At 36.8% G+C, this 15,731-nt stretch overlaps 1 protein-coding gene across 2 annotated transcripts in view; it reads left to right on the top strand.

Moving 5' to 3' along the window:
* The window catches only part of LanB1 (laminin subunit beta-1), a 396,592-nt gene that overhangs the window by 243,631 nt on the left and 137,230 nt on the right, over positions 1-15,731 (top strand). The window contains exon 4 of one of the 2 annotated variants that reach the window (XM_081762898.1): positions 2,484-2,765. The exons of the other annotated variant lie outside the window; for it this stretch is intronic. Coding sequence (XP_081619024.1) covers positions 2,484-2,765 — 282 coding nt within the window. The remainder of the gene's footprint in view (positions 1-2,483; positions 2,766-15,731) is intronic. 2 annotated transcript variants of the gene reach the window in all.

Below are 15,731 nucleotides of genomic sequence, written 5' to 3'. Positions count from 1 at the left end.
ATTTTTTACATTTGCTTCTGTTGTCGGCAGATACTTTCTGGAATACACATTAATCCATACCTCTGTTTGAATAATACCACAGTTTTCAATCTATTTAACTCTTGATCCTTGTTAAACACATATTTTCCTTGTTTGTGCTCAATAGGCTTGAATGCATAGGCTCCATCACTTTCACCTGCATTTAAACCGAAGCCGAATTTTTGAAATTCGCTGTGCACTGTGAATATCTTTGTTCTTGGATTCAAGGGAAATGGTTTGCTCATTTTTTCTATCGTAGAACTGCCATCATCACATTGATAGTCCTTCAGCTTATCCTTCTAACCTATCGTACGGAATATTGAAATACATCGACAATTAGGCACACGCCGGGCCTCTAAGAAATGTTCTATTCATTGGCATAATGTGTTACTTTATTGGATCTGGATAATCGACGATTATCTGTTTGAAATACAAATACAGTACCGTCTACCTGAAGCACATGTCCAGGATTAAGCTCGTAACTACTTTAATTAATTAATATATGATTCAGATATATTATTTGAAGGAAACGAAAACTTGCTGTTATATAATTTAGTTATACTGATTATTATTAAATATAATTTTAGCATGTGTGAACGATAGTATAGCAACCACAGTCTTGGAAGTCACAGAGAAATACTTGTAACAGCCGCAACTTATCTCAGAGTGTACTTTTCTCACCGAAACAAACCACAAAAAGGCAAACATTAAAAAAAAACTGTCTGGTGTATATCAGAAAATTTCAACCTGCTCTTGAGTAACATCCCTAGTTTCGCAATAAGCGAATAAAATTTTATTGTAAAATTAGGTAAGCTTACACTTTTCTGCTGTTAATACAGTACAAACATTGTTTTGTATTTATTATTATTAACTGTCAATTTATGTGAAGAGAGTTAACTATTGTCTCTGTATAGTGAGAAACGTCATATTTTATCACTATTTGATTTGTCTTAATGTACTACAAGTCAACTTCAGAAGATTTTTTTTTTTTGTTTTGGTTTTAATAGCAGCACAAACTAAATACGACACAATCAATTTGCATTATACAATACTATATCCTGTAATGTACAATTATCACATGTTTTAAAGTACGAATTGTCAAGAACCTTAGAGATGTCGTTACTTTTCTTTTGTAAGTTTTCTTTCCTTTTTTTTTCTCGTGTTTTGTACTGTTAAAAGAGACTGACGTGAATGCCTTTTCATCCACTGGTAGCTAACGAAACAAAGTACGGATTGTTTTGGCTGATTGTTAGTTTTGCAACTTAAACTTATAAATCATGTTAAAACGCCTTATGTCTCACTGCTACCCTATTTTGCTTTACTCTTGAGTTAAGAAAGTGAAATAATTAATTGACTTTTTGTAGGTTTGTATATTTAATTATTACTTTTTATCGGTACTTCTATTTACAAGTTGGTGACTAATTTCCATATATTTTTTATCTTGATTTTTGAATAATGTGTACACTAAATGCAGTTTTCTTCCAATACTTTCCATTAAAGCTTTAAGAGGTACTGTAATTTCATAATTTCATTTATGGTTCATATGATTAGTTTGATCTCGTTCACCAGTTGGACATAAATGCTTTACAGTTTCTCAACAATATTGGTAGTCAGTTGAGTATTTCCACTTTCTTTTACGAATATAGATTGCTTCAAGGCAATAAGGCGCTATTGATTCTGTTAGTGTTCTTTTTTCTTCTTAAGAAATAAGCACCGCACACAACATAGAAGTTACGACATGTGGATTCAATATCCGATTGTGTGAAATATTAAAATTAGGTAAAGAAACGTGGAAGTTGTTCATAAATAAAGTAAATCGCGTAGCGTTTATTATATAGTTGCTTACTTTATTTACATCATTTAACTGAACTATAAATATTATAATATTCATACGAATGAGACAAAAGAAGAAATATATAACAATATTTTCAAACTACAGGGCCTTTAAATTAGATTTGTTCAAGCAAAAATTTAAAGAGATCAGAATGATACGTTATACAGAAAAAAAATACCTTTATCAATTACGCACTTTCCTTGGTAACATTTTCGGAAATGAAGCATGGTAGCTTCATTTAATACTACTAACATGAAGAAACAATGATGATTTGGATGTTGTGTTCTTTTGTCAGCATTATTATAGTCGCTACAAACTTAAAAGAAATCTTTTGATACTTATGATATATTGATTATAGCTTTGAAAGCATTTATGTCCAATTTTTGAATCTGTTAAGACGTTCTTTCAGCAAATCGTGTTTCAGCTACCAATTTGAGAATACCAAATCTGAAATCGAAGGAGCAGGTGAAGTATAATAATTAACCGTCCAAATTATGCAACGCAAAAGGAATTAATGTGAGGCATCCACTTATTGTGGTACGTCAATGCTGGTGGTGAAATGCGACGAATTTGTCATTTGAAAAACAGTTCTGTTCACATCTATCGTTGAGGGCTCTTTATTTTCTCTTAGGCGGAGATGGAGTACAATCTCGAAGGCGATTATTTAGGTGGGAAGGAAGGCGTTCTGGCAGATTTACTACACGATCATGGACAGAACTAAGTACCACAACAGAGCCAACAGAACCACCTACAGGATGGCTTAACCGCACACAAAAGATCCATCGTAATATTAGCTATCCTACTCAAATATCTACGTCAAGTATTTCGCAAACAAACGTAAATGCAAGCAGCTGGGATCTTGAAAGTAATGTCCACCCTTTGAATCAGGCAGCATATCGTTATGAAGCCAGAGGTATGCCACTCATGTTCTTCCTTCTCGGCTAACAGGAGGTGGTCAGCAACTAATCACAAGACGCATAATGTAATGAAGACGCCCAGTATAACTACTAGAACTACTACTGTTTGGATGGTTTTGGTGGAGAGTGGGTTTTTTAAAGACATTTGAATAAAATGCATCAGTTTAGTTTTAGGAGTGGCGTTTTATAATGCGAGTGACAGTAACAAATTTTGTTTGCAGTCAAAATATGTAACAATAAAAGTTCAAAAATAAATTTGCAGTACATGGGCGTCAGCAGGATTTCTTTAGAAGGGGAGACAATATGTGCATACATGAAGTAGACAAGTTTATCAGTAGACACTGTTACCATGTTATAAAACGTTTCTCTTGATTATCTTTACTGAAATTCGTGTTAAGCGTACTGTAGTACTTGCACACAATGTAAGGTTGCTCCTTCTGTGTTTTGTGTTACAAATAAAATCATGTAGAATGCACATTAACATACAGCTGATATATTCATGATCCTCGGCAATTTCTGACTTTTTTTTAGTTTTCTTGGGTCAGTACTATACTCCTAATACATTTCTGTCTCTAGAAGTTTCGGCGGCAGAATTTGGATAAACGTTTCAGACGTTATGTAAGTGAAAGATATAATTGTTCATAGTATATATATATATATATATATATATATATATATATATATATAATAATATTCACAAAGCTTACAAAGCAAAGATTTAGGTACGTAAAAATCTTCTAGATTTTGCAATTTCTTAGCTAACATTACAGAATATGGAGCAACCTTGTATATTCCTGCCGACGCCTATTATATATATATATATATATATATATATATATATATATATATATATATATATATATATATATATAATTAACACCATAACAAAACCATAGAAATTAATTAATTTATTTGGGAAAGCAGGGTATTGGCGTTCACTCAAAATATTACAAATCGAAAATATAATTGGAAATTTCACAGGCCTTTGTTTTACCATCGTGCTCTGCATTTAGGAAGGAAAGATTAACTTGACGATATCTTTGTTAGTTAAATAACGTTGGAGGTTTTGTACTTAGTGTTGTATTAATTTATTCTTCTGTAGTTTTTTCCTTCTTCCCAAATATCGAATCAAGTTTATATAAACCAGATTATGTCATTGTTAACACATTAAATAGTGGTATTAGAGACACGGGTTGTATAAGCTTGTCATAGATCAATATTATGGATGGGACTTCAAACTTACCGTTACTCTTATTTAATGTTTTCATTTGTCGTTTTCTTAACGATAAAAAATCGTACGTGGTCACTTCGAATTATTTTAATATGAAAGAAACAGTCTGGAAAGAGTATATTCACTCTATCGTAAATCTGTAACTTAAAGACAGGCCATAATTTTATACTTTTCTGTATGAAAAAGGAGAAATGGCCCTTAACGAAGTGATTACCTAGTGTACGAGTCGTTTATTGCGCACGTTCGAAAATTAGGGCATTTAGTGGCCAAATCATTCATAAAAATATGTTTACTGTTTATAAAACAGGTCAAAGGAAATTTGGCACACCAGTAGCAGTTAAGCAGTGATTATTTATGATTATTTCCCAGAGGAAATTCCGCGGAGTCGTATCATCATTCATCCTCAGTCTGAGTTACCAGTATATTTACGATATTATTTTACACCACCACGTGTATTGAAAGCTCCCTAGAGAAATTGAAACCATCACTAGTCTTAAGTTAATTTACATATCACAAAATGATATGGCTGGAGTCAAGCATGTAGCTGCCAAAAGAAGTTAAATTTATAGAATTTGTGAAATATCCACTTTTACCTTACCTTACCCGATTTATGCCATATGCAAGGATAATAATGGATAATTAGTATTATATAGGAGGATAGGATTTTTAGGATTTTAGATTTCTGGGCTTTCGGCAGCTATGCCCATGTTAGCCCGTCAGGTTTGAGGGATGACTTCCCTCGGCGAGCACACTATCCGGGGAAAGGGAAGGAAGAAAGGATTGGGGAAGGTAGGAAGTGGCCTGCGACCTATAAGTTAGGTACCACCCCGGCATTTTCCTGGTGTGAATGAGGAAAACCCAAGAAAACCTCATTCAGATTCAATCTACACTTTTTCGACTAAGTGCCTCCCACCAGGAACCCAGGACCGCTCGCACCGAAGACGAGAGCGTTAGCGACTACGCTACCCGGGGCCACCTATATAGGAGGAAGTAAAGCATCAACTTGTGATGCGGCGCTTTGAACAGTAACAGCAAGAAATTAACATTACTGGCCCCAGTGTCTCACTCCGTATCGTTTTGCTTCAACGGAACACAAGATTTCCACTTCAGTTTGCAATAATCGGCATATCATTATGCTTGGTGGTTGTATTTTTTCGTTGTGTTACGATACGCAAATTACTCAAAGACCGATACTGAATGAGACTCTCATTCTTTTAACTTATGGGCTCATTCTATACTTGTTCCCGCAAGAATTGCGGAGCATAACGAAACACAAAACATGCAAAAACCATTTATTACTGCTATGCCTAATATCGCTAACTGAAGTAAAGATTTTGCGTCTCTGATTAATTTCAGATTTTGTTCATTTCAAAGCATAAAATCTCTAGTTTTCGTGAAGCATTCGGAACACTTAATTTGTTACATATTCCTCCTAGTTGTTGTTAAACTTTTGGTTTACAAGTTTGTTTCTTCTTCACACGAAACTACAGATATGACAGATTTAATTCTCATACTCTGCCTTTGTTTTAAAGCAGTCGCCATTACCTGGTCAAAGACTTATGTCCGCCACGATGCATAATACATATGTATAACTTAATATTTTCCAGAATTGAAGTTGCTGGCTAAGTTAAGCAGATGTCTTAACAGTAAATGCATTCAAATTCAGTCCCGTGCAGTGTTAATGTAATCTCAATCGTTAAAAAAGGAAATTCAATTGTGGATACATAAGCAGAAACGAATAGATAGCAGCGATGTAATGTATTGTATAATGAAAATGATTTCAAATCTATCAAAAATGCTGGTATCAAAAAGGTGCGAAAGGGATTTCTCGTCTATATTTCGACTATTAATGGTGATTTGCCAACTAATGAGAATAAAGTAAAAAAAAAATATTTCCTAAGCAACTGCCTGGGCGTTAAAATTTTATTTTTGTCTTAGCAGATATTAAAGAATAGTGATATTTTTAAATTTTGGTAGATCAGGTGTGACTTCTTCCAAGATACGCCATGTCATACTATCAAACTTCAAGAGTATTCGTTGGGTGGTTGAATTGGAGCTTAGCGCTCTTTTGAGCATCAATGGTATATGAGCTGTGGGTCGCATAGCGCAATCCTAACCACATGAACTCTTAGCGAGAATCATACCCGTATCTCTTTCTGAAGGGGCGAATTCGAGCCACGTAGCCACGTGGGATTTCAATAGCATTCGAGTTATTTAGCCCGGAAATTTTATTGTTTGCAATTTGAAGTAGAAACAGCTTTGAAACGAATGAATATAAGCGAAATATATGCCAGGCCATATTTTGTTGAAATTGAAATATTCGGTATATACCATAAACTTTATAATTCCCGTACGAATGCACGTATCTTTTTTTTTAAAATAAGGTTGTTATTTCGTAATTCACGAACATACTTCTGGGTGTCAAAATGCACACCAATAATGTGTCATAAGTGATATTTTTCACGAACTGATTTAAAAGCATAAGGGAAACTAGATATTTGTTCTTCTTCACATTCATTTATAATTCATTTGTCCTATAATGGTTGTGATTTGTGGTTATAATACCCTATTAATGATCTTTCAAGTTTTATCAAAACTATATAAATACAAAAGAGATAAGGAGTGTTTATAGTCTATTCTGAAGTATCCTGTCACTAGCTGAATTAATGTGCAATTTGCATTAAGATATAATTATGTGGTAATAAGCATTCTTTTAGGAAAAAAGAATTTTAACGTCAGATAGAACATAGTATTTTGTACTCATTACAGCTATTTAGAAACGTGGTGATCTATTGAGCTAAGTTTGCCATTAACCCAGCAGAATGAACAAAGGCCAATGGCATCCAAAAATAAAGTTTGAGAAAATTTTCTGAAACCTAAGAAAATGCTGTGAGGCTTTACCAATATTCACGTTTATCCGCTTCGAACTACTTTTCTGCTGCATCTGCGCCCACCTATTCCAACGTTTGTCCTATCGTTGGTAGTAGTCTGGAACGCCGGCGTTTACCTTTTAACGTGGATTTCCGTTAGAAAACGAAATAATATCACACGGAGCTAGATTCAGCGAAGTAGAGGGATGATGCACGAAGGGGATGTTGTTTTTGGCCAACAATTCGATCATCATTCCTGAAGCGTGACACAAAATATTGTCGTGGTGAACGCGCTGCTGTTCAGATGCCCACCTATCCGATCGTTTACAATCACGTAACCGTTGTAACAAAGCCATGTAGACTTCCTTGTTTACAGCTCTGCCACATGCAGCAAATTCGTGACACAAGCTCCCAGACATGTTTTAAAAAATCGTCCCCACAGATACTGGTTAGGAATGTCGGATCGTTGGCGCTGTTTTGTCTAGTTCCTTTGGTATGGTGACACGAGTGTTCATTTGGTTCTATGTGAGAATCTTCGGTACGAATTTCACCGACACACACCACATCCCTAGGTCTTCATGTAAAATTTGGTGACGTTAGCCTAGGAAATTTTTAAAATTCCCACAATAACACGATCAGTCAGCTGTCGATCATAACGGACAAGTGCACTGATATGCAATTTTCTCCTCATTCCGACAGGAATCTAGGAGGGAGATCATTGTCCAGGGATTTTTTTTTCAGCTTGGAAACTTGCAAACTTGCTTGATTCAGTGATGTATCGCCGCATACCACTTGCAAATTTTGTACGTCTCTATAGACGTTTTTCCAAGTTTAACACAAATATTTGCTGTTCCTTTGAATCACCCATTGCTCATCCGACATGGATCACATAACATATCGTATGTAATCCCGTCTCACTAAACATTGCTTGAGCTTAGGTGAGCGATAACGCAGTGACATCATAAAATGTTGTAACATGAACCTGCGGTGAACGGGCGATGAACATCCCTTGTATGCGTTACTGGATATTATATGACTTGCATGATGAACACGCCTTTGAGGAGCGGAGCATGTTACGCATATGGGTAAACTCATTCGAAGGGTATAACGATTTAGTTGGAAAGCTTTCTTGTAAGATACCTTGGGCAAGCATAGATGATAGGAAAATAATACACACACACACAAATTGAGATATCTATGACTATATGTACAGTCGTTCTTTCAGACAAAATGTTTCGGGGGGGAACACGTAGTATTCCGGGGGGCACTTTTGGTACTATTTTATTTATTATTATATTATTGACGTATTATTTTGGTCTCGTCCTGGGGAGGCAGTGCCCCCCCAAAAAACATGTCTGGAAGAAACACTGAGTGTTCTGTACTAAGGCAGGTTCCAGCCTACTTACTCAAACGTTGCTGTCTGGGGTTATTGGGCCAGTAGAGTAGAGGTAGAGCGAGTAATTTATTTATACTGTGGTTCAAGAAGGATTGTAACAAAGTTGAAGTTACGAACTGAAGTAAGATGTATATCCAGACTGATTGATTTCGCACATACGCAATCCCATGTGTTTTTATTTCTGCGGCGATGATCCTCTGCTTCCTTAAACAATAAAGTTAGTATTTAAATTTTGAAGTGAACTATTACTTTGAACATATAAGGGGAAAATCATACCTCGACAAAATATTGTATACTTCAATTATTTATTTATTTTAGAATGTGAGTAATTAAAAGTGTTTACAAAAAGTGAACGTCATGTCATGGTTTCCCCTGCTTTCCCTATTCTGTAGCACTGCGTGCTTAACATGACTAATGTTACTTTGAAGAAGTGTAGTAGAAGGTGTCTAATGTACTCGGTCAACCTGTGACCTTAAACTATGCATGATGAAACTAATGTTAGAATGAGGTTTCGGTTTTCTGCGTGGTGATAAATTAAATTTTATTTTAGTTTCCAAATTGTTATTTTGGTAATATAAATATTTATTATATGTAAACATAAGGAGAACGTTAGAATAAGATGGATGTTCGTAATATATAACCTATATTTGAACGTAAGTGCAATTATTATGGTTAGTGAGTGATATGAGAAGATTGGTTTTATCTATGAAATACTATCTGTACACCAGTAGTTATTTGTGCCTTGAAATTGTAAGGCCGTTACAGAGCAAACCTTTGACAGTTTTGCCGAAGTAGATAATGGAGAGAGTTAATAAATAATCATCTCGATTTCATGTGTTGCCATTCTGTAATCATTACTTCACATGTTCCATTAATTAATTTCAAGATAAGAGTTGTTTTTGTGAAATCTGGACGAACAGTTTAACGTACATTTGAACCACATACATACCATCGGGAATCGAACTTGGTTCTCCAGCACCAAACGGATAAACTCCAACCACTTACCCACCTCATCTTTTCTTATAAGACTTACAGTTCTAATTTTAAGCAGAAGTCCTTAGCATTTCATTGTATTCAAAATGAGTACACAAAAGTGAAAAATATTGTATTCTAAAAGTATGTTATAATATAGTTATGAAAAATAAAATAAACTTATGTATAGTTCTCAGCATGTAAGATTTGTGAGGTAGGAACACTTAGGATGCACGTGTAGCTCCTGGCCGTTGTTAGTGGTATATTAGGTGACCACCTGTAGTATGTCAAGCGAGGTAAGAAGAGAGGGTGTATTGAAGCGGGCAGACGGTGTTGATGCAAAATAGGAGAGCTATCTGCGGCCAAGGAGGTAAAAATTATGGGTGCGTGACAAGTTGGTGCAAGTGCAACTAAGACAGCCAGTATGTTAGGTGTGTCACGGGGAAGAATGTTAAGGTGATGGTGGCGTATAGAGTTCACGGCAAATCAAAACCGACGAAGAGTAATAGTGAACCACTTACCAGAAGCCTCGCTGACAAGTTTCGCCGAACATTGAATTGGATTGTCAAAAATGACCGTAGAGGAAATGCAGTAAAAGTAGCTGCTGAACTCATTTACAATATGTAACAACATATTGCAACAATTACAGTCCAACGGAAGTTCCATAAATGGGGAATCTCGGGCGGGTTGCAAATGTCTAAACTACTGGTGATCACCAACTGCTGGTGACTTGAGCGCGATGAAAATAGTACAGAAAACTTGAAAAGTGGACCGCCTATGAATTGAAACGCGTAAATGGACGGTGCATTATCTTTACCTTATTTCAAACAGGTTTTGTTTATTTATGGCGGACGCACACACAGGATTATGTTCGGAACTATCTCCTGTCTATCATGAAATATGGCAGCTGTAGGCTAAATTTCCTAGTATTTCGTAAGTGCTGTGATTAGTCTCGCAGAACGCGTTACCGTAAGTGATTACGTAGAAATTTTAGGTGGCCACATGCATAATATGATCCAGATGTGTCTGGCTAATACAATTTTCAACGATGATAATACGCCATTTTACACTGCTGAAACTATCGAGTTGTAGTTTCATAAGCATCGAGATGCAGTCCCCTCCTATGCCCACCAAATATTCTCAACATTGTTGAGCACCTGGCCAGTTCTAGTGCTGACTCCGAAGTGAATATCCTCCTCCATCTTTGGTGACGGAAGTGAGCGTTTTATGCATGAAGAATGGTATAGTTTTCCTCTGGAAACCATCATTTTTTCCATTTTACGACGAATCAGAGCTGTTCTGCAGGCTTAAGATGTTCCGTATTAATCAGGAAAGTCGAAGTTTCTTCACACATTTCCATTGTTTTAATAACTACCTGTATGACTCGTAGCTCGTATGAGACTACATAATTAATAGGAGAAAACTGATTCTATTTGTCTGCTGGGACCGACCTAATTTAAACTTATATAGAATCTCCATTTCTAGTTCGTTAGAAATATTTTAACTGCCATAAACAATTTTTGGGCATAAAATGATGAAACATAGAAATGTCAATTTGAGCTATGGAGACTAATAGAAACTACATAAATACGGGGAATAGAACCAGGGTGTTACGTAGGAAATCTGTTGCCCATTCGATATCCTGAAGTCTTTAAATTATAGTGAAAATTTCGCCAAATTAACATAAGTTTGTGCAGTTGCCATCCTAGCAAATCTCACTTCAAGAATATTAACGTTTCAAACATGTTGAAGGAAAATTTTATTTTCTCAGTAAAATAAATCTCTGCAGATGCAATGTACGCAAATTGTGTTTGATTACCAGTGTGCGGAAGATATCATCTATTGAAAGTTGCCGCCTTGAAAGTCCTTTAGTATTAGCTTGGCGTTTCCGTGAAAACCATCCCGCGTTTTTCCCAAGGAAAGGGAAGTAAAGAGCATCACCAAGACCTTTCGCAGTCTGGAGTGCACATGTTTCATCGGTCATCCACTCACAAAACGCCCATCCTCAATTCAACCACTTGTGTGTTCCTTTTGTTTTACTTCTTCCCTTCCTTTCTCTTTTCTTCTCTTTGTAATTTCATACCACCATTGGAGAGCAGTATTGAGAGTTTGGGTGGGCCGCAGGCAATTTGGCGCTTCATTTTTTTTCCGTGTTGAAGAAAATAAATGCGGTTTTCCAGTCGGTCCTCACTATCAGTGTTTAAATGCGAATCACACTTCGTAAATATAAAATAAGCGTCATTTAGCTTTGTGTTAGCAACCAAGAAATCCATAACATTGGGGAAATTTAACTAGGCACTATGATAATTTTTCTCAATTCTCACGCAAAAAGTTCTTACCCCAACTCCGATTTTCTTTCAAGAATACGCATCAGACGATTCCTTTTCAAATAAAACAGGTCAACTGTAAACCGTAAAATGTACACAAAACGTTAATTTTCATATCGCAACAACGCCTCCATTAATATAGACCAAGAAACTTAAACACAAGAAAAACGAGAGACAGAGTTTTCGGTGTCCAGCCAGTATTGTGAGGTAATGCAGTTTAGAAGACACTCGAACTCAGAGGTAGTAGATCCAGTGGTGATTTCAGAAAATTTCCTCCGTAGAGCGGCTTTCAATATCTGGGAGTTAAATATAATACTGCAGAAATGCTAGTAATCCATGCCGAGCACGATCGGAGATATGCCCTGGGGCAATTTTGTAGCCCCAGGGGAATTCGTTCACTCAGACCACCCTCTGAAATCATCAGTGCATAGACCTGTGTCTAGAAAGTAGAGACCTGCACGGGCCGGGCTTGGGCGGGCCGACACTGATTTCTCTTCAGGTCGGGCCAGGCTGGGGACGATTAATTGCAATTCTTTAATAATTATTGACTTTCGTTAAACGATAATTGGAGTAAAGCCAAACGTTGAAGAAGTGTGACCGTGGAAAATGTTACAAAGAATGCAATAGCTATTTACAGTTTGTGTTGCTTAGCGGCTCCACTTTCACTATAGAGGATTCCAGGCATTGCGCGGTAAGTTGAGCTCTGACCTTGATCTTCACTGAACCCAAAGTATGACTAGAAGGGGTGGGAAAATTTTGCTTGTCGTTAAACAATATTGCTATCGTCACTTAATGCTAAAATCAATTAAGTTAGATTTTTGTTACAGGAAATTGAGTTTTTGTTCTCTCGATGACAGGCAAAGTTCAAGGAGGCAATGGTACCATTCAGGAGGCAAGCGTCAGGTTGTGAACCAGAGTTTAGAAAATGTTTCTGAGGGTTAGGTCAAGTTTAATACTAAATTTTGAGAAAGATTGGGGCTCGAGCTAATTTTTTTAAAAAAATTATCGGGCCGGGGTCGGGCCAAAAATTTTTAAAATTTATCGGGCTCTGGCCGGGATTGGGCCAAGAATTTTCAAAAACTTATCGGGCCGGGCCGAAAATCTCCAAAATTTTTCGGGCCCGGGCTGGGCCGGGCCTAGGTACATTCGGGATCAATTGGGCTCGGCCCGTGCAGGTCTCTACTAGAAAGACATAAATAATGAAACTGTGAATGAAGAAGTTAAACCGTGCATTACCCATTTGAACAAGCACTATCTGACCGTCAGTATCTCTTTGTGTGGGCTAAGGGGTTTATATGAAAATGTGTAATAAATACCATCCTAAATAAATGAATAGTTATCTAGTACCACTTCTGGCTTCAATTTTGATCTCCATAGACTACAAACTGTAAAAGAGCAAGACATGACTTTCTGATGTGGATTCCGCGTTTCAAACGCGCTTCATCTCGGTTCTTATTTTTTTCACTCAAACCGGAAGTAGTAAAACTAGTACAACTCCCTACTTCAATATTGTTTCCTGTCAGATAGCAAGACACGGCTTTTGACCGTACGAAAAACAGGCTCCTTCACCGACCTTATTCCAACCGGACTATTGCAACCGGAAGTTATAGATGTTTATTTCCGGTTTCGGTATTGAATTCGCATAGTTTGCAAGTCTACCGTAGTTTCACAATGCACGATGTACTGTACTTCAAGAACCTATTCAATGTGAAAACATAACAAAAAGTGAAAATAACAAGCGTAGAAAAATATAACATTCTTTTGTAAATGCACGAAATAAATTATTTTTTGAGTAAAGTGAAGAAATGAATCTAGTGATGAGCGCAAGAGTCTTGGTCTTGCAGTTTTTGCAAGAGTCTTGCATGCAAGACCAAGACCAAGACCAAGACTCTTGCGCAAGAGTCTTGCACAAGTACTGGTACTACTTGAATTTTTTTATAGAATGTCAAAAAGCAGAAAAATTAATACATCTTTTACTTAAATTTTTTGGCTTCAGTAAAAATGCCACTGGAGTGAATGTATTCGCAGTAGTTTTATGCAATCCGTGTGAGTCGATCTGCTCCTGTAGCATATAGCTACAGTACATAGTTTCCTGAATTGGTTGTTCGCGTTTTCTGTATATATTGCTCGTTTTCAAGCCATACAGGTGTCGTCTTGCGCCATGTGAGCTTTTTTGGTGGACCAACATTGCGTGCGTGGATTTTCTCAGCGTTTTTCCGTTTACTCCTACTTTCTTCACTCCACTATTTCGGTCATTTCTCATAATCACTGTCTCCCTTAGCCTTGGTGCATAATCGTGGGACGTCATTTCATTTCAAAGCATATCAGTGGTGTTCTTCTTCCAAAACTAAAGAGAAATGTAGTATTGAACATCGGTAATTCCGTACACCATAGGTATCGACTACTACATGGGTATGGCCTTGGCTCCGAGACTCAAGCATCCTTTGGAACTTTTTAATGTGTTTTCATAAAATTAATATCTAAATAACGTTTTCAAGACATTGACAAAAACTTAGTGCATGTGACCACAAACTTTATTTCATGGGCAAATTCTTATGCATTGAATAATTGTTTATCAATATAACTTTTAGCCTCCTGAGAGATACGGCATATCGAGGATTGAGCGATATAACAATATAGGCCTACCACAACAATAAATCTATATTATAAAATTGAAAGTGACTATATTTGTGACTCCTAATCTTTCGAACCACCCGACCGATCTCGATCAAATTTTCAACATAGATGACGTTTAGGCCTGGAACCATTTTTATCATTTTACTTTGACGGTGCAAAGTAGAGGAGGGGAGGAGGGAGATATATATATAGTAAAAAATATATATATATATAAAAATATAAGTGACTGTCTTTGTGACTTCGTCACTCTTGAACCAGCCGATAAATCTCAATCAAATTTTCAACATAGCTGAGGTTCGGACTTGGATTGGTTTCTATCATATCACTTTGACGGTGCATCGTGGGGGAGGGGAAGGGTAGAGATATTTTAAAATGATCGAAAATGACCAATATTAAATTGGAATCGATAGTTTTGAGGGTCGCTGAGATAAACAGTGACACTTTCGATGCTTTTTAAATCCGAATTCAGCAATGTACCTTGGCAGAGGGGAGGGAAAATATACAAAAATGATCGAAAATGACGAATATTAGTGTCGAATCCATAGTTTTCGAGGTCGCTGAGTTGAATACTGACACTTTCAATATCGTTTACGACCAAATTCAGCCCCGTAACTTGGGGGAGGGAGATACACAATAATAATAGAAAATGACGAAATATTAGCGTCAAATCCATAGTTTTCGGCGTCGCTAAGGTGAACAGTGATACTTCCGATCTCGTTTAAATGTCAATTCAGCACCGCAACTCGGGGAAACGGGAGGAAGGAGATATATATAAACATGATCGAAAATGACCATTATCAATGGCGAAATCATGGTTTTCAAGGTCATTGAGATGAACAATGACACTTCCGATGTCGTGCCTCGCAAGATGGGGGAGGAGATATATAAATTTATTGAAAATAAACGATATTAGCGCCAAATCCATAGTTTTCGGGGTCTCTGAGACGAACAGTGGCACTTCTGATGCCGTTTAAATCCAAATTCAGCACCACAACTTGGGGAGGAGGAGGGGAGAGAAATATAAAAATCATCGAAAATGACCGATATCACAGAGCGCTTTAGTAATAGTAAAATGTGACTGACTAACGAAATATATTATTATTTTTTTAAGTTTAACCCACCGAACTGGGTAATTGATGCTAGTAATCCATATTCACAAGTAGGGATGGTATCGAGACGAGACGAGACGAGACTTTGTACAGTCTCGGTCTCGTCTCGGTTTTAAAAAAGCTGTCTCGGTCTCGTCTCGAGTCAAAAATCGCCGTCTAGGTCTCGGTCTCGTCTCGGTCAACAAATGCTTCTCTCGATCTCGGTCTCGGTCTCGAGGGCCAAATCTCGGTCTCGTCTCGAAAGTCTCGAAATAAATAGGTGAAATTAAAATTGTAAAAGTATTATTATTGTAAAGTCTGTCGTTTCTGCTTCTCATTTTTGGCCTTATTCTTGACTTAGAATTAGAGGATGGTGTACTTCTTCACAGCTAATTTGCTAGCGCTGATGCCTTCCATGCGTGTGTTCCAGTTTCAATCATC

The sequence above is a fragment of the Thermobia domestica genome, chromosome 6 (assembly GCF_964235325.1).
Source record: "Thermobia domestica chromosome 6, izTheDome1.hap1.1, whole genome shotgun sequence".
Taxonomy (NCBI): Eukaryota; Metazoa; Arthropoda; class Insecta; order Zygentoma; family Lepismatidae; genus Thermobia; species Thermobia domestica.
The sequence above is the reverse complement of the archived record's forward strand: the minus strand, read 5'-3'. Positions and strand labels throughout refer to the sequence as shown.